Source organism: Kogia breviceps, chromosome 1, assembly GCF_026419965.1.
Source record: "Kogia breviceps isolate mKogBre1 chromosome 1, mKogBre1 haplotype 1, whole genome shotgun sequence".
In the NCBI taxonomy this organism is placed as follows: Eukaryota; Metazoa; Chordata; class Mammalia; order Artiodactyla; family Physeteridae; genus Kogia; species Kogia breviceps.
In genome coordinates this window covers 179,828,357-179,848,074 of record NC_081310.1, presented here as the reverse complement: position 1 = coordinate 179,848,074, position 19,718 = coordinate 179,828,357, and the positions used below count along the sequence as shown (strand labels likewise).

Below are 19,718 nucleotides of genomic sequence, written 5' to 3'. Positions count from 1 at the left end.
ATATTCTATAGGTTTTTAAAATGAATCAAGGGAGCACATTATCCATTTAATAAAGGTTTCCATTCAGAATGGCTAAACTAACACATTTTGACAATTAAAGAGAGTAAAACTCAGTTCTGTGGGAAATGAATGTTTTGGTCTCACATCCTCCTCAGTGATGCCTAGTTATCACGGGGATAGTGCATTCTTCTGGGAGGGCCCAGGTGGTATACTTTGAGAGTATGTCTAGACATCGTCTAAGTACAAGCTTGAATTCTATAGAGAAGTAGAGAGCATACAGTATTTTGGTCTTCTTAGAAGGAGATGAGTAAGAGTTTGTTTATTTAAAAATATCTTTGTATGAGTTGATTCAACGGTGTTAGTCACCATGGAAATGACTTAAATTAAAAATCAAGTGGTTGAAAACAGCATGTTCATGCTGAGTGACATTCTTGATTTACTCAGTATGGCAAGTATTCTTTAATAGTCCACATAAGGAGTAGTTTAAGGTCCAAATAATTTTGGAAGGATGAAGGGAGAACCACAAAGAAGCTCTTTTGTATATTTTAAACTACCATTTTTATATTTTACATAGATGGTTATCCTGTTTTTCTAGAAGTGCTAATTTACATATTTAAATTGAGTTACAATGGAAAGACACTTCCCTGCGTTTTGAGGAGATTGATTTTATTGGGAAACAAACTATTTTCTAGCTAATTTTCTGAGACTTCAATACTTGAACATTTGTTTCTTTCTGTCTGAAGGAATGTTACTGGATTTTGTTTTCTGATTAGAGACGTAAAATGGCCTTTTATCCTTTTTTCCCCCCCTTATTCTTCTAATCCAAATGGTAACTGACTTTGTACTACAGACTTTTAAAAAATAACGCAATTGCATCACTATTCTAATGCCCCTTTTATTTTCTTCCTTACCTTCCTTCCTATCTGTGAAATCTTAGCATTGCATGGAACCTTAGAGGTCACTTAATGCAAGGACCCACTTAATGGAAGAACCCTTTCTCTGGCATCCATGACAGATGGTCATTCAGCTTCTGACTGAATATTTCCAGTGATAATAAGCTCACCATTCCCAAGCAGATCATTAAATTATTAGATATCTCGAATTATTAGGAATTTCTTCCTTTTATTTTGAAATGAAAACTGTGTCTTTGTAATTTCCATTGACTAATCTGAGTTTTGCTCTTAGGAATCACATAGAATGTGGCAGCTCTTGAAATCTGTGAGGGCAACAATCACTTCCCTGTACTCTGTTCTCTTTTTCTAGGTTAAGCATCCCAATACCTTTCAATTATTAACCTTATGACATGGTTTCAAATTCCACCATTATGTTATATCTCTTCTTTGGACAGATTCTGGTTTCTTTAAAACAGGGGTCCCCAAACCACCAGGCTGTGGACCGATTATAGTCCCTGTCCTGTTAGGAACCGGGCTGCACAGCATGAGGTGAGTGGCGGGCAAGAGCGGGAAGCTTCATCTGCCGCCCCCCATCGCTCCCCATCACTCGTATTACCGCCTGAACCATAACCTCCCGCCCCTCACCACCCCACCCCTGCCCCGTCTGTGGAAAAATTGTCTTCCATGAAACTGGCCCCTGGTGCCAAAAAGGTTGGGGACCGCTGCTTTAAAATGAATTTCCAAGAGCTGAATGTAGGATTTAAGATGTAATATAACTAATGAGAACTGAGCGATTGTTACTTTCCATGATCTTCTGGATGGAGAGTGTAGCCCAGGAGGTCAGGGACTATGTTTGTCTTTCTCACTGTTGTAGCCCTACTGCTTACCATATTGCCTAGAACACTGTAACATCCTCAGAAAATACATGTTGAAGAGTCAAATGAGTGCTTTGGTCACTGTAAGTCTAGAAATGCAGCTAAAGATTGTTAGCTGTTTTAGAATTTTATCTCTGTTGGAGTGTGTTCACTCAAGACCTTAACATTCTTTTCTTATGAACTGTTGTCAAATTGAATAACATCCATCCTGTATATGTTTAATTGATATGGTTAAACCTAAGTTATTCTTTTTCCTTATATTTATCCATTTACTGAACAAATATTTATTGAATATCTACAGTGTTCTGTGCTGGGTACTAGGTTCTGTGCTAGGTAGCAGCACAAGTTCAGTTCTAAGTACTAGGTATACCATGGAAGGGAAAACAGTCCTTCTGTCATGGATATTGCAGTGCGGTTGGAGGTGGTGAATTGGGGAAGACAGACACTGACAGGTAAACAACATGTATGTTCATATACATTGAGAGAAGTACTGTGAAGGAAATAAATAGGTACTGGGTAGAGAACTGGGGAAGGAACTTATGGGGAGACTTATGTAGATGTTAGGGCAGTCAAGGAAGGTTGGTTTTTTTTGTTTGTTTTTTTGTGGTTTTTTTTTGCGTTAAGCGAGCCTCACACTGTTGTGGCCTCTCCCGCTGCGGAGCACAGTCTCCGGACGCGCAGGCTCAGCAGCCATGGCTCACGGGCCCAGCCGCTCCGCAGCACATGGGATCTTCCCGGACCGGAGCACAAACCCGTGTCCCCTGCATCGGCAGGCGGACTCTCAACCACTGCGCCACCAGGGAAGCCCAGGAGGGGTGTTTTGAGGAGGAATTATTCAAGCTGAATCTTGAGGTATAAGAAGAAACCAGCCTTATTGCAGGGGGTGGGGGTGTATTCCAGTCCAAGGAAATGGCATGCACAAATGACTTAAGCCAGGAGAGCACTTGGCTAGTATGACTATAGGATAGAGGCTAGGAGGAAAGTGGAACAAGGTGAGCATGTTGAGAGCATACAAGAAGTGAAAGAGGCTTGCACAAACATGGTAGTGGTATAGAAGGTGAAAAGTAGACTGATTCGAATTCTATTTTGGAAGTTATAGGATTAACAAATGGATTTGATTGAGAAGCGAAATGGAGAAGGCTGAGCCAAGGATGACAGGTTTCTGGTTAGAGCTACTAGATGGTATGATTAAGCCAGTTACTGGGATAGGAAGAAGAGAATCAAGAGTTTAATTCTGAACATGTATTGAGATGCCTGTGAGATATCCATCTCTCTTTCCTTCTCTTTTCTACTTTGGTTCTATTGCTAGACCTCTTTTACTAAGCCATTTATCAGAGTGGGTCAAGGAAGTATGTTATAAAAATACCTTCGGACTCAGACATGAAATTGACTGTGTTATTGAGAAACATGCTAATGAGAATAAGCTAGAGAAACTAAGGGCAACAGTAGCTCTTAAACCTTGGTTGCAAGGCTTTTCAAGTTTCTCTGCCCAGTATTGGTTTCAGCTTCCCTAGGGATTCCCATTGTGAATTTATTCACTGATAACCTGAATTTACCCAGTCATTTGTTGAGTTTCTCTCTGCTTCTAGTCTGTCCTGCCTTCACTTTGTTTACCCACTTCCCTGTTTAAAAGCCTTCAGTGGTTCTTCACTGCCTTCAGGATAAAGTCTGAACTATTCAGCATGATATTCAAGTCCTTTCATAATCTGTTTTCTTTGCCTGTCTTTCCCTGTCTCCCCATTCCATCTTCACATACACTCCATGGGAAGAGAAATATGTACATGAATTGGGGACTTGAAATTCGTGGGAATAGAATTGGTCTTGGCCAGATTGAAAGCCTGTCCATAAATTCTTAACAGATAGGAGTTTCCTCTCCCCCTCCCTCTCCTCCTTTTTGAAGTGTAGTTAATTTACAATATTGTGTTAGTTTCAGGTGTACAGCAAAGTGATTCAGTTATATATATTTTTTTTCTTCAGCTTATTTTCCATTATAGATTATTAAAAGATATTGAATATACTACAGTAAATCCTTCTTGCATATCTATTTTTTTGTATAGTAGTTTGTATCTGTTAATCCAGTACTCCTAATTTTTCCCTCCCTCACTCCCCTTTTCCCCCTTTGGTAACCATACGTTTGTTTTCTTTGTCCGTGGGTCTGTTTCTGTTTTGTATATAGGCTTATTTGTATTATTTTTTAGATTCCACATATAAGTGATATAATATTTGTCTTTCTCTGTCTGACTTACTTCCCTTAGTATGGTATTCTCTAGGGCTATCCATGTTGCTGCAATATTTCATTCTTTGAATGGCTGAGTAATAGTCCATTGTATATTTATACCACATCGTCTTAAACCAATCGTCTGTTGATGGGCACTTGTGTTGTTTCCATGTCTTGGCTGTTGTAAATAGTGCTGCTATGAACATTAGGGTACATGTATCTTTTCAAATTAGAGTTTTTGTCTTTTCTGGATAGATGCCCAGGAGTGGAATTGCTGGATCATATGGTAGCTCTATTTTTAGTTTTTTAAGGAACATCTATACTGTTTTCCATAGTGGCTGCACCAATTTACATTCCCACCAACAGTGTAGGAGGGTTCCAGATAGGGTTTTCTTTAGCAGAGAACAGTGGGGTAGAAATACCAAGATTGGAAAGACAGACACTATACTGGGAATTTACAATAGAATCACCAGCTTGTAGTATATTAATAGTTTCATTAAAACATGGGCTTACTTCTATGATCTGAGGCAAAATTTTTAACCTCTCAGAACGTGTTTATTGATATTTATCTGGGAAATGAAAATGCTTGCCTTATAGAATGGTTCTAAGATAACATGGTAAAGTGTGTAGAATAATGTATGGTGTTTAGTAGGTACTCAATAAAAGTAGCTACTATTATTATTATTTCAGTTAGAATTAATTTTAAATGGCAACTAATCTAACCTTATTTCCTTCTACTTCCCTTTTGTAGCCCTATATCACCCAGTCTGGACTACTTGCTAATTCTTGAATAGCTCCAGTATTGTACTAATGCCAGTTCAGTCCCTTATCTGGAATTTCATTTGTCCTTTGCACTTTAGGTTGTTTTGTATTGACATCTTATACTCATCCTTCAAAGCATAACTTAAAAAGTGCCCTTTCCACATGGCCTTTTGTGATCACTCTAGTTGAAAGTACTTACTTTGTACTTCTCTAGCGTTTAATTGGTTCCACTCATGAGGCCTTGTCTGATTAAGCACCAGGTACTGCCTTGTGTTTTAGTGATTTGTATATATGTCTTATCTCCTTAAGAATTGTATATTATCCTTTTTGGGTCCCTCTCAAATAGTTGAGCCAAAACCTTATACATGATTAGCACCCAGCAAACACTGATAGATGTTCAGTGAGCTAATTTGAGGAGTATTACCAATAATTAAATTTTATCCCTAAATGGTGATTGTAAGGGAAATTTTCTTAGTGGTGCCAAACTGTAGTGATTTTTTTTTTTTTTTTACCAAGTTTTCCACTTAAACATTAGTGGAGCACTGACCATACTAATGTTAGAAAGAGATACAAAAAAGTTGAAAGATATCATCTGGCCCTTGCAATCTGCTCAGTATCAGGTTTTTAAAGCTCTGATTTGCCTGAAGTCAACAGATGTACACTGTTAAAACAAGTGTATCTTTGATACCAGATGGGGTATAATTCCTAGGGTTTGGAGGATTAGGATTGAGATGGAATGGGAACTCATCACTGTCTTCATGGCTGTGCTGATTTTTTTTTTTTTTTTAAATCAGAAGACCTCTTTCTGACATTAAGTAAATAGATACCTCCTTTTGGATGTTGGATCCAGAATGAAAAATAGTATCATTTACAAAGGAAGGGCCTGTTTGTAGAGCATTTATCCTGTCTTTGCTGCTTGACTTTTTTGTGCCTTTTTTTCTGGTTACCCATCCTATCTTTTGTAAGGTGGAGAACTTGGCTGCATGTGTAACAGATTTGTCAGGATGAGTTTATTTGAGCTTTTAGTAAATGGCCCATAGGATTTTTTTCTTTTTGCTATTTATTTTTTGTTTATTTCTGATCAGTCTCAGTTAACTGGAGATACTTGCCTGATTTATCGTTTCATTTTTTTATATCCCCCATCCACCCCACCTCCTTTTGCTCTTGTGGCTCTTACTAAATGCATTGCTACCCATGTGTGCATTGCTACCCATGTGTGCATGGCTGGAAAGGACATACGTGAAAACTGCCCTTAATAATTCATTTTTATCTGTTTTTCCTTGCATAGACTGAATTGTAGCATCTCTGCTGAATCTGCATTGTCTCATTTCCTGGTTGTTTTCTTGCATTTATGATATTACCTGAGGTTGGTTTCTATATGTTCTAAGAGAATTCGTTTGCCCTTCTGCTTGTTCCTTATATTGTGTTCTCATCTCTTTTTCATTTGTATTCAGCTAGTTATTTACATATGTCCAGGTATGTGGCAAAATGTATTGGTTTTGCACTGATAGATGTTATTCTTTAATTCTTAATTCATATGACTGGATCATTCCTTCCTAAATGTGGCAAAGAGAACATATCAATAGAGATACACAGAAACTGACTCTAGGCAAGTGTCACGGCTGCATAGACAACTTGAAATTGCCACAGATCTGTGGTTAAAAATTTGAATTAACTTTTGATTAAGCACCAAACGAGTTCTAAAAAAATGTTAATCGTCAGCTTCCACATTTAATAATATGTTGCATTCTTTGCTTCATTCATTTTTAAAAAATTTATTTTATTTATTGTTATTAAAAAAATTTTGGGCTGTGTTGGGTCTTTGTTGCTGTGCGCGGGCTTTCTCTAGTTGTGGTGAGCGGGGGCTACTCTTTGTTGCAGTGCGTGGGCTTCTCACTGCAGTGGCTTCTCTTGTTGCGGAGCATGGGATCTAGGTGCACGGGCCTCAGTAGCTGTGGCACGCAGGCTCAGTAGTTGTGGTTCTTGGGCTCTAGAGCGCAGGCTCAGTAGTTGTGGCCCATGGGCTTAGTTGCTCCGCAGCACGTGGGATCTTCCCAGACCAGGGCTCATACCCGTGTCCCCTAAATTGGCAGGTGGATTCTTAACCACTGAGCCACCAGGGAAGCCCATGCTTCATTCATTAATTCAGCAAGCATTTGTTGAGCATTTAGTGTGTCAAGTATTTCTCACTGTTCATATTCCACTTTCTGAAAGTAGCTTTTTGCCATCTTTGTTTCTCAGGCATTTTGAGTATGTTTCCAAAGAAATAATGTTTTTCTCTGCCTTGCTACTCAAAGTGTGGTCAGTGGGCCGGCAGCAGTGGCAACATCCTGGGAGCTTGTTAGAAATGCAGAGTCTCAGGCCCCATTCCAGACCTGCTGAATAAGAATCTATATTTTAACAAGATTACTGGGTGATTCAATGCATGTTAAAATTTAACAAGCATTCATATAGCATACAGATTGTTACCATCTGTGTGTGTGTGTTTTTTTAAACAACTGAGTACTCATTCAGCTACTTTCTTAGAGATGACACCCTTTCATGTGAAAGCAATTATAGGAATATCCTTAAAAGATCTTTTTTCTTTTTTTAATGATAAGAAAATATTGAAAACACAAGAAAAATACTCTTTACTTACTGAAAGATACAAGTATAAGATTGTTAGAAGTGAGGTTTGAGTGATTTTCATATCTGCTAAAATGTTCCCAAATGATTTGTAATTTTTTTATGGAACTTTATGAGACCTTGTTGTAAAGTCTGTTGTATAGGAAAATTTTAATATAGAAGTGGTTTCTGTGTCTTTTCAGTAAGGTGAATGATAAAGTCATCCGAAATCCATGGAAAATAGTGCTCAATTCTCAGCCTGTCTTCTGTTTATTTTTGCAAAGGAAGTATGAAGTAAATTGGTGCTCTCAAATCAAATCATTACTTTTTTAGAATAGCTGGTGGTTTGATATCCAAGTTTTCTTTCTGGGTCAAGTTTGATTACTTAGAGATTAAAGAAAAATAATTTTGGAAAAATCAATTGCCTACTCCTAATATAAGGAGGAATTGAAAACAAGCTTATTTCTTTTAAGTACAAGTGTACCTCACTCAAGGGTAGCAAATTCAGAATGTGTATTGGTTGGTAAATGTTTAAGTGATGTTATGAAGACTGAATTGTATATTTTATTAGCACAGAATAATTTTGATGACTTAATAGATGAGACTAGAAAATATGCTTTTGTAAATATTTTTATTGCTTAAAATATTTTTAATGCTCAAAATAAAATAATTTAAGTAGATAAGCAGTAAGAGCTCACATAAAGGCTTTTCCTTTTATTAATATACCTTTATTTATTTCAATACCACTTATAGTGGTTTGTCACCTACTAGCAGTGTGACCTTGGGCCAATTACTTTCTGAGTTTCAGTTTCCTCAACTATGAGGTTAAGCAATTCCTCTTTCCCTTTCAGGGTTGTTGAAAGGCTTAATTTAAATAATGTAGATAATATCCCTTACCAGGGGCCTGACACAGAAATAGCTCTCAGTACCATTAGCTTCCTTCCGTTGTTTTCACTGTTTTGTTCCATTTACACACAATTATTTAGATTTCACTCATATTGTAAATAAGAGTTCTCTTAAATTTTCTTTCATTATACTGGTTAAAGTTGAATCAAGAATATAAACTCCATGATGACATAGATCTTATTTGTTTTGTTTTGTTTACTGTTGTATCCCAGGCACCTAGCATAGGACCTATGCATTTGAAGTAAATTTACTCGAATAATTTAGAGAACACCTTTGCAGTTTTTATTTGTCAGGTATATTCAATTGAAATTAATTTATTCAACAGACTTTTATTAATACGTATAATGTGCCAGGGACCATTCTGTCCTCATGGAACTTACATTTTAGCTGGGGGAATGGAAGACAGTAAACCAGTAAACAAATAAGTTAACATATTCGTAAATAATAATAAGTACAGTAGGTGCTCTGAGGCCATCTGGAGGAGTAAGGGCCATTATTTTAGATAGGGTGTGTATGGGAGGGCTTTCTAAAGAGGTGATGTCTGAGCAGAGGCAGTAATGAGGAGAGGACCATCTTTCAAATATCTAGGAGAAGAACATCATAGGCAGAGAGAACAGCAAGTGTAAAGGGCCTGAGGAGAGAATGAGCTAAATATGGTTCATTAATTCGGATTGTTAACATCCAAATGAAATTACTTCATCTAAATAGTATGGAACAGAAGCAGAGACAATGTAAATGCTGCTTTTTGAGTGGAGTACTTTTAGGTATAGCAGTGAATCAAAGTGTAAGGCCATCAGTAGTCAAATTGCTCAAACGTTCCCTTGTGTGATGGTTATCCTTTAGTAAACTAGGTGTGACATTGCTCTTTGGCATTATTATGTGGCTTAACTAATAATACTGGGATTTTTGAGATCAGGAGGCTAGAAACCAACAGGTTTGAAATATGTGAGGTCTACAGCCTGCCTTTTCCTCTCTTATACTTGAATCAACATTTGCTTTCTAAATTTTTCTTCTCTATTTTGTTTCTTTTTCTCTATTATTTCTCTAGTTTCCTCTGTTGTAATAGTTCACTGCTACTCTTAAAAATGATGAGCATTCAAAATCATATTTGTCAGAAGGAAGCAAGGTCTTAAAGAACTTAAAGTCGTATTCTTCTGCAAGAGGCTGTAATTTACTGTTGTAACACGAAAACCTAAGGAATTCTCTTGTGATTATTTTAACTGTATACTTGTCATTGCTGTTGTCAAGTCTGATAACAAATGAACAGAATTCTACATTTCTGTTCTTAATATGAAGTCTATGCATTCTGAGAAATATAAAGAAAAAGAATAATAAAGAGTTGGGGAACCTTTTAATCCCATTATCTCTTGGGGTATAGAGACTTTTGCATATAATTCCTGCAAATCCAGCACCTGAAGACTGATACCCTCAAAGGACAGTGTATAAATAACATCTTTTTTTTTTTAGAAAGAATAAAAATGTATTTGCTATGTCCAGTTCTGAACTTTGAATTTAAAATATGATACATTTTACTAAGGTGGCTTCAGAGGATACTATTTTAAGCTAATTTCTCTAAGTCATTAACTTTAGCAAGTCAAGGCATTAATAATTTATCCAGGATGTATAGGTAAGATATTTTTGTGCTTTAATGGAAAGTCTTATGTTTAATGGACTGGAGTACTGTCTGTTGGTGATTAAATACCTAAAAATATTAATTCTGGCACATTTGACCCAAGTGAGGGTTTTGCCTTCAGTAATGTTTTTCTTCTAAGAGCTCCCCTTTTCCATCTTCTTTTTAATAGCAACGTCATGACAACAGAGAAGAGTTTAGTGGCTGAGGCTGAAAATCCACAGCAGCAACAACAGAAGGAAGAGGGTGAGGGAGCCACAAACTCGGGTCAACAGGAAGCTCAGCTGGAAGAGGCTTCTCAACCAGCAGCCGAGGGAGATAATCAGTGTGAGCAGAAGCTGAAAACATCTAATGGAGACACTCCAACACATGAAGATTTGACCAAGAACAAGGAGCGGACATCAGAAAACAGGGGCCTGTCACGGCTGTTCTCCTCATTTCTCAAAAGGCCTAAGTCTCAGGTCTCTGAGGAGGAAGGCAAAGAAGTAGAGTCAGTGAAAGAGAAAGGTGAAGGTCATAAAGAGATAGAACTTGGAGCCAGTCTTGATGAAGAGATCATTTTAAAGGCCCCGATTGCAGCTCCTGAGCCTGAGCTGAAAACTGACCCATCCTTGGATCTTCATTCATTAAGCAGTGCAGAAACACAGGTAAGGGTGTACGAATGTGTGGGAGGTGAAGGGAGGTTATACACTTTACTTTTCATTTAAGAACATTTGGTTTTATTTCTTACTAGCCAGTTGTTAGTAATAAGTAACATGATGCTTCGGAGTTTCTGCTCTAAAGAAATTCATGTAGTCAATGGTAACTTGATTTTTAGAAAGATACTTATACTGCATAAATCCAAGAAAAGAAAATGAAAGAAAAGAAATGTATCAAACGAGTTTACATTTTGCTATTATAATGCAAAAAGTTCAGGATTTTTAATGGGGTGGGGGGCGGGAAGAAAGTGGTTTAGAGTTTTATTTTGGTGGAATTATTAGAAATGGGGTAATTTATCAGCAAACATGGTCCTTTTATGGAAGTCTTTATGAAAGTCATGAGATAGATTCAGACCACCCAGAGGTGTGTGATAAGTTTGAACCATGTCTGCCTTATCTTTGGCATTTTCTCCAACTAGGTCATATTCCCACAGAGTGTAGGATATAGATGAGGAAAGTTAGCTCTTTATATCACCCTTGTAATATATAGTAGTTGGGTGGAGCCTTAATTTGTGTCATAGTATAAACTAAATATGAGTTGTGAATTTGGTCATCTGTCCAAAAATCATGAGAAAATATTAGTACTGTAACTCAAACTATTTTCTAGGAATCCCATTTATTTTCAGGCCTACTGAACTACAAATTAAGAGTTATTTTCAAAGTCATTTTTTTTCTGAAGCATGTGGGCATTATCTGCATTGTAAAAGATGTAAGTCCTATATGTTTCTATTATAGGTCTCAGGTTTGGGCTATACAGTTTCATTAGACTTAAAAAATATGTATTTCTAGAATGATTACTTATACATCAAAAGTGCTAAGAGTAAAGTTTAGGATAAAGTTGTTATTGTGTACTTGCTATAGTGAAACAAGGTTGAAAACAAAATTTTATTTATAGTATAATAGTTAAGAATGTAGGCTATGGAATCAGACTAGAGGGTTCAGGTGTAGAGAAGTGACACTTTTGCTTTATCAATTTTCTCCTCTGTACAATGAGGATAATAATGTTCACCTTATTTGGCCATTATGAGGATTAAAAGAGATAAACATGTAAAGCTCTTAAGACATTGCCTGATATATTATAAGCACTCAATAAGTGTTAGTTATTATTACTTAGTTAATAAACATGAACAGTAAAGGCAGAGAAGCTACATATCTTAATGTCATTAATTTAATTTAATTTTAGGAGTACCAAAAGAGTTAAATTACATTATCTTTCAGGAAGCCTGGTACTTTCAAGAGGTTCTTAATTGCTTTTTTTCTCCTTTGCTTTATGTATGGAAAAAATCCATATCTTGTTTTAATTAGCATTTGAATCAGGGCTAGTCTGTTTTGTCTAAAGATCATAGCATTTGTACTGAAGTTGAAACAGATGACAAAGTTAATTTTAGATTTAACTAAAATCTCATTCATTGATTTCATCGTAGAATTTCATTTGAGTGGTCCTTTTCTATACCGGATTTTTCAAAAGTGAGTTTGCATTGTAGGACTACACCACCCTTCATCTAGGGTACCTTGGATTTTTTGGAAGCCATGTGTCATTTTTTAATACTTATTTATTTACTCAACAAATTTACTGAAAACCTGCTGTGTGTGCCAGGCCCTAAGCTGGACATACATTGGTAAATAAAAACTATAATATGGCACAGAGGTTTAAGATCATGAATTCTGGAGTCAAAGTGGTATGTGACTTACTGACTGTATGATCCTAAGCAAATTAACTTCTCTGGCCTCAGTTTCTTATTTGTCAAGGGGGGATAATAATAGTACCCTCCCCATAGGGTTAAATGAGTTCATGTAAGTAATGCTTTTAGAACAGTAAATGACCCATTGTAATTTCTATAGAAATGGTTATTATTCTCATTATTATTATTAAATATTATTATTGAACAAACATGATTCCTACTCTTGATAACTTTATAGTCTAATGGAAGAGACAAAAAAAGTAGTAAATACAAATTAATTATTTATTGTAATAAATGTTATGAAGGCAATAAACAGGGTACTAACATGAAGAATACTAGGAGAGTGGGGATAGGCCAGATAGGATGTCCAGTGAAGGCCTTAATGAAGAGGTAGCATTTAAGAGGGTCATGAAGGAGGGGAAGGAGACTTGTAGACCACCTCCAACATCTAATGCAGGAGGAGCAGGAGCCAAATAATTAAATCCTTTTTCCTAAATGTCAACTATGTATTTTTTTGAAAGAAAAGAATTAGTGAGGTTTAGTTAAGAACCTTTCAGCAATTTTATTGTGACGAAAGTAAGTGTATGCCAAAATGTTGTCTCACTTAGCTGTATTACTTTGGGATGACTTAATGATTGCCCTAGGAGATCCAGATTTCAATCTGTCTCTTGCTTCTTTGAATCTTCTTTGCATTTATCACAGTTGATACCTGGTAAAAATGAGTTAATTAGTATTTACAGTTGTTAGCCTACTATACATATGTTGCCTTATGCTCTGAAATGGTCCCAAGAACCCCTCTTAGCCATTCAAAAAAATTTATGGGTTGTTTTGTTTTTTTTTGTTTTTGGGCCGCACCTCGAGGCCTGTGGGATCTTAGTTCCCCGACCAGGTACTGAACCTGGGCCCTTGGCAGTGAGAGCCTGGAGTCTTAACCACTGGACCACCAGGGAATTCCCCATTCATAAAATTTAGACTACATGACAAATCACAACTCGTTTTGCAATTCATAAGGCTACCTCACTAAAATTGAGGAGTATGGGGCAAAGATGTTTAAGTTTTAGTAGGTTTTAATAATAGGCAATGGCATAGTCAGGGAGAAAATATAGTGCTGAGAGCAACAGATTGCTGTCCTCTGGTATACCTGAAACCTTCATTTATTGATTTGAAAGATGGGATTTTACCTTCTATCATATCATAAAGTTTTGAGAATAGCAGTGTCCGTAGATCTTTTGGGAGATCATAATATCTTTTACAGAAAAATAATCTTAATATCACTTGTATTTAACAGTTTTTCTTCTTCAGTTAGTGCTTTTATTGGTAGCAATATTATAGGCAAACGTGTATACGTCATATTTTGTGAAATGTCTTTGTTACTGACTTGGTGATGTCATGGGTATGTAGCCTGCTCAGGAAGAACACAGAGAAGATCCTGATTTTCAGACTGAGGAAGGAGGAGGACTTGAAGACTGCTCTAAAATAGAAGTAAAAGAAGACAGTCCTGAATCAATAGCAGAAAGAGAATTAAAAGCTTCCCAGAAATTGATCAGAAGACACAGAAACATGCATTGCAAGGTTTCTTTGTTGGATGACACAGTTTATGAATGTGTTGTGGAGGTGAGCGCATTTCAATCTCAAGTAGTTAGAACTCCTACAAATTGTTTCATGTAGGGTTGGGTAAGTGGTGCCATGGCCTAAGACCCAGTATAATGAATATTTCTATGGACTGAAATGTTAATAGTGATTTTCTGGAGGTGGAGGTGTGGAAGGATTATGAGTGAGTCTTATTTTCTTCTCCAGTTTTTTCTATATCTGCCAAATCTTGTGAATTGAGCATGTGTTACTTTCATAATCCAAAATAATTTTGTTTAAGAAAAAATATTGGCTTGTTATTTATAGAGTGATCTTCCATGACTAGATTTCCCAGGATAGCCTCAATTTCTAGGTCTAGCAGTCCCCATAATTGTATTTATCAAAAAAAAGAAAAAATTACTATCTGTTCATTTCTGCACTCCCAGATCTAAACCTTAATGAGTTTTATTTAATGTCTTTCTTTAGCTCCATGAGATAGGATATAAAAAACTTAAATCAAGTAATCCCATTTATTAAAATTCTCTATTTCCAGAAAGAATAAATAATTGAATCAAGATTGAATAAAAATGTCAGAGTTGTTTCGGTTATTCTTTTGCTTCTTCAAGACAAGTTATAAGTCCTTAAAGATGTATCAGCTATTTTTTAAACTAGAGCAGTAGTTGTCAATTATGATATACTTGATAAAAAGCAATTGTGATTATTACTAATATTAGGCTTTTTTTTTTTTGTGGTACGCGGGCCTCTCACTGTTGTGACCCCTCCCGTTGAGGAGCACAGGCTCCGGACGCACAGGCTCAGTGGCCATGGCTCACGGGCCCAGCCGCTCCGCGGCATGTGGGATCTTCCCGGACCGGGGCACGAACCCATGTACCCCACATCGGCAGGCGGACTCTCAACCACTGTGCCATCAGGGAAGCCCTAATATTAGCCTTTTGATAAAACATATAATTCACATATGCTTATATCTTAGGTGTGTAAAAAATTATTTTGAAATTGAATTATTTATATGCAAATATATCAAAACACAAATAAGTAGTCTAAAATATTATATTGTATTTATTAATAGGAATTCCCTCTCCAAGTTTTGAAAGAGAAATCAAGAAAAATGCACTGTTGCATTTTTAAAATAGTTACTACACCTGGTACCTGGAGAAGACCTAGGGTCTGCTCTTTCTGCTTCTCACCACTAGCTAGTCTAGAGATGGGGAAAGCTATTCCACACTCATTCTTCCCATTCAGACCAAAATCCAGATATGGTTCCCTTATATCTGAAACATTTGGGGGCAGATGTGTTTCAGAATTCAGAATATTTAGGGTTTTACAATTCAGAATAGGGCTTCCCTGGTGGCGCAGTGGTTAAGAATCTGCCTGCCAATGCAGGGGACTTGGGTTCGAGCCCTCGTCTGGGAAGATCCCACATGCCGTGGAGCGGCTAGGCCCGTGTGTCACAACTACTGAGCTTGCGTGTCTGGAGCCTGTGCCCCGCAACGGGAGAGGCCGCGACAGTGAGAGGCCCGCGAACCGCGATGAAGAGTGGCCCCCCGCTCGCTGCAACTAGAGAAAGCCCACGCACAGAAACGAAGACCCAACACAGCCCAAAATAAATAAATATATAGAATTCAGAATATTTTGGGTTTTAGAAAAGCAACAAGTACATATTCTGCAAATTTCATAATATTCCCAGCAGAGTGGTAGCAGTAGGTACATTATCAAACACATTATTTCTATGGTAAAATATATGAAGATTCACTCTAAGTTGGATAAATAAATATAAAAAATAGCCCATAACAGTTCAGGTCAGAATTTGCCTTCACATGAGCTTTGAACAAAAACAAAATAAACAAGCCCAACCTTCTACTTTTTAGAACTGAATTTTGGAATTATAAATAAGGGAATAGGGACCTGTATGTGAAGAATTCCCTAATCATCTCTGTCATATAGAGTGAAAACATAGAAAGGAGAAAATGAAGAAAATGATATAATATAGATGGGATAAGTCTAAAAATGAATTAACATCTATGTGAATTACTAATAGTCATTAAAAATAGCTCAGCTCATTGAGAGAAGGACATGTCATGTATATGTGCCAAAAAATGATTTCTAATTTTTTGGAAGTTTTAAAAAATGTATTTCTCAGAAGACATTAGCAAGTTTATTTTTTTTTATTATTTAAAAAAATTATTATTTTTTTTTAAAAAAAATAAATTTATTTATTTATTTTTGGCTGCGTTGGGTCTTCATTGCTGCGCGCAGGGTTTCTCTAGTTGCAGCGAGCAGGGGCTATTTTCATTGCAGTGCGCAGGCTTCTCATTGCCGCACCTTCTCTTGTTACGGAGCATGGGTTCTAAGTGTGCGGGCTTCAGTAGTTGTGGGGTGCAGGCTCAGTAGTTGTGGCTCGTGGGCTTAGTTGCTTCGCAGCATGTGTGATCTTCCCAGACCAGGGCTCAAACCCGTGTCCCCTGCATTGGCAGGTGGATTCTTAACCACTGTGCCACCAGGGAAGTCCAGCATGTTTAATTTTTTTCAACAATTCCAGTAGTTAGGTAGGACAGGTATACATATTCTTGTCACTTTGCAGATGAGAAAGCTAATGTTCAGAAATTGACTCAGGTTGTTTAGCTAGTAAATGAAAAAGTAGGGACTTTTTCACTCTAAATCTCAGTCCCTAAGTTATGGCATTTCCTCCCTATAAACAGGAATACAAGTACCCCAAATTGGTAATGGTTTGATTTTCTGGGTAAAGAAACATTAAGAAATGATTTGTAGCACAACTGTAAGAGCCACTGCAATGGGTAATGTCTGGAGGATATTTAAAATCTTATACTTTATGCATTTTTCTGAAAGAGATTGCAGGGAGTTGAGACATAGCTCACTGTCTTGGGACATTTGGTCTGGGAATGATAGAGAGTCTAATGATTTCCATAGCCACTGTTAATTGTCAGTGTCGACAGCTGACTGATTCAGTTAAGTCAGGTGCTCATGCTGACTGACAGCGACCCATAGCAGGCTTCAGGAAATACACCAAAAATAACGAATGTAATGTTTAGGATGGAGGTGGGAGATGCTTGATGGAATTTTGCTTTGAATTGTAGCAGCATTTCCAAGCAACTATAAATGTGTTGCATATTTAAACTGACAAATTAAGAAACAGGATTTTTGTTACTCACTTTGTTCTACTTGCACTGTGCAGCCCTCTGAAAGTGTTAGTAACCAAGGATAAAAGAGAAAATTGGAAAGTGACATTTTATGTTATTTTGTGATAAATGCAGGAATAAGAGGAAATCTCAACTAAAGTATGTGTATCTTTGCAGAAACATGCTAAGGGACAAGATTTACTTAAACGAGTATGTGAACACCTCAATCTTTTGGAAGAAGACTACTTTGGTCTAGCCATTTGGGATAATGCAACCTCTAAGGTGAGAAGACTGCTTGTAATATAAGAAACTGACCCCCCAAAATTGTTTTAATTCATTTACTGTTGTTAAGAATGTATTTATTCCTGCCTCTCCAAGATACAGCGTACGTAGTAAGGAAAGATTGAAGGTAATTAAAAAAAACAGTACCTCTAATACTACAGTGAAAAACTTTCTGCAGCTGTGAGTTAGAAAGTTCTCCCATGAATCGAGGAAAATACTCTGAAAAGTATTTTATGTTATACAAGCTCAGTGAGATAAAATTGAATGTTTTTATATTGTGTGTGTGTACCCCACTCAGGTTTATGTTAGAATATTTGAGAATACTTGAATTTGGCATATAAATGAAGTCACTGAGTACCAGTACCTACTTGTTCAATGTAACTGTTATAATTTTTATATGAACCAAGTATACTTAAATTGCTGGGAGCTGGCTCCTCTAAAGGCATTCAGCAGAGGAAATTCTTTCATCTTGCAGTTGAGCTTCCAGTGCTCACATTGGTACAAAACCTTCTAGTTGCATTGAAAACTTTTTGCCATTGTTGGTGTCATCCATACTCTATCCTATCAGCAAGTTTTATTTCCTTATAGTAGTTTTCACTATCCTATTTATTTTTTAATGAGAAAATATTAAATTGCTTTATTTATATTCATTGATATATTTCTGTGTAAAGTGATGTAAAAACTGCCCAATATAAAAGCTGAATTTGATTGTACAACAAACAACAAATCTGGCTGTGTAAAAAAGGGCTTTATTGTCCCCCTTAGATAAAATATTTCTGGGAAAAAAAGTTGATGTCTCTGAATCATAATCTGGTTTCAACTTCTCTGATTGTTTGTAAGAACCCCTTCTGGGGAAGTCAGTGGACAAGTGAATCCTGGGAAACATAGGGCTTATCATATTTGGGGCATCTGGCAGGTCTGATGGGCCAGGTTCTTACAGGATATGGTTGGGGTAATGGGCTGTTCTATGTTTTCTGCTTCTAAATTCATCATGGCTAACTTTCAGCTCTTGGAAATAGGTCAAAGCAGAGTTTTCCTTTGGGTTAAAATGAAGGTCTTTAGCTGATTCAGGAAGTAGAACATAGAAAGGAAAGCAGGAACTTAATTTGCACATGGCCCAAGTAAATCCTGTACAAAAATGAGTTTGGAGAAGACTTCCTTAGCATTGTCAGGTTAAAGGGACAATAAAGTAGCAAAAGCCATTGTGATGGTGACAGTTCTTCTTCAATATGCTATCTCTTTGAGTCATACTTCTCCAGTCTGGATGAGTTGCTCTCTCTGTCTTGTATATAGTTGACCCAGGTATTTCCCATCACCATTATCCTGGGGATTTGTTGTACTTCTCTCCTGTGATGTTTCTCTTGTTTCCCCTTTATCTTAGCATTTCCTTGCATTTGATAGAGCACTCCTTCTGAGAAATTACATATGGGATGTAATCTTTTTGAGACATTACATGTCTGAAAATGTCTTTATTGTACTGTCGTGTTTGGTTGGGTATAGAATTTTAGGCTTGAAATTATTTGCCTTCCTAATTTTGAAGGCATTGCTCCATTGTCTTCTAGCTTTTAATGTTGGCTGTTGAGAAGGTCAAAGCCATTCTGATTTGTGATGCTTTGTATGATCTCCCCTCTCTCTTGCCCTATGTAGAATTAGGCTAGTAGAATCTTTTACCCTCCTTCCTTTCCCTCCCTCCCTCCCTCCCTCCTTCTCTTCTTTTTCTCTCTTTCTTTCTACCTTTCTTTAGTGTTCTGAGATTCACAGTGATGCATCTTTTTTAAAAAATTATTTATTTATTCATTTATTTAATTTTTTGGCAGCATTGGGTCTTCACTGCTGCACGCAGGTTTTCTCTAGTTGCTGAGAGCTTGGGCTACTCTGTTGTGGTGTGCAGGCCTCTCATTGTGGTAGCTTCTCTTTTTGCAGAGCACAGGCTCTAGGCGTGCAGGCTTCAGTGGTTGCAGCACATGGGCTCAGTAGTTGCAGTTCGTGGGCTCTAGAGCACAGGCTCAATAGTTGTGGCTCACGGGCTTAGCTGCTCCACAGCACGTGGGATCTTCCTGGACCAGGGCTTGAACCCCTGTCCCCTGCATTGGTAGGCGGATTCTTAACCACTGTGCTACCAGGGAAGTCCCCCAAAACCTTTTATCTTTTTGAGTGAAGAACTGTTCCAGGTGCCTTTTATAGTCTTCCAGGGAATTGAAATTTTTTCCACTAAGAGAATTTTGTAAAGACCTAAATAAATGGAAATCCGAACGTGCAATGTCTGGTGAATATGGTGGATGAATCAGAACTTCCCAGCCAAGCTGTAACAGTTTTTGCCTGGTCATCAAAGAGACATGCCGTCTTGCATTATCCTGATGGAAGATTATGCATTTTCTGTTGACTAATTCTGGATGCTTTTTGTCGAGTGCTGCTTTCAGTTGGTCTAATTGGGAGCAGTACTT

General features: G+C 37.2%; 1 protein-coding gene across 39 annotated transcripts in view; it reads left to right on the top strand.

Moving 5' to 3' along the window:
- The window catches only part of EPB41 (erythrocyte membrane protein band 4.1), a 203,213-nt gene that overhangs the window by 72,722 nt on the left and 110,773 nt on the right, over window positions 1-19,718 (top strand). For 24 of the 39 annotated variants that reach the window (XM_067013403.1, XM_067013366.1, XM_067013397.1 and 21 more), the window contains 3 exons: window positions 10,061-10,535; window positions 13,670-13,882; window positions 17,170-17,274. In XM_067013403.1, the coding sequence (XP_066869504.1) occupies window positions 10,068-10,535; window positions 13,670-13,882; window positions 17,170-17,274 (786 nt within the window). In that variant the 5' untranslated portion in view covers window positions 10,061-10,067. Of the gene's footprint in view, window positions 1-6,048; window positions 6,115-10,060; window positions 10,536-13,669; window positions 13,883-17,169; window positions 17,275-19,718 lie in introns of all 39 variants that reach the window. The other 15 variants (XM_067013420.1, XM_067013456.1, XM_067013432.1 and 12 more) reach the window with 2 other exon arrangements.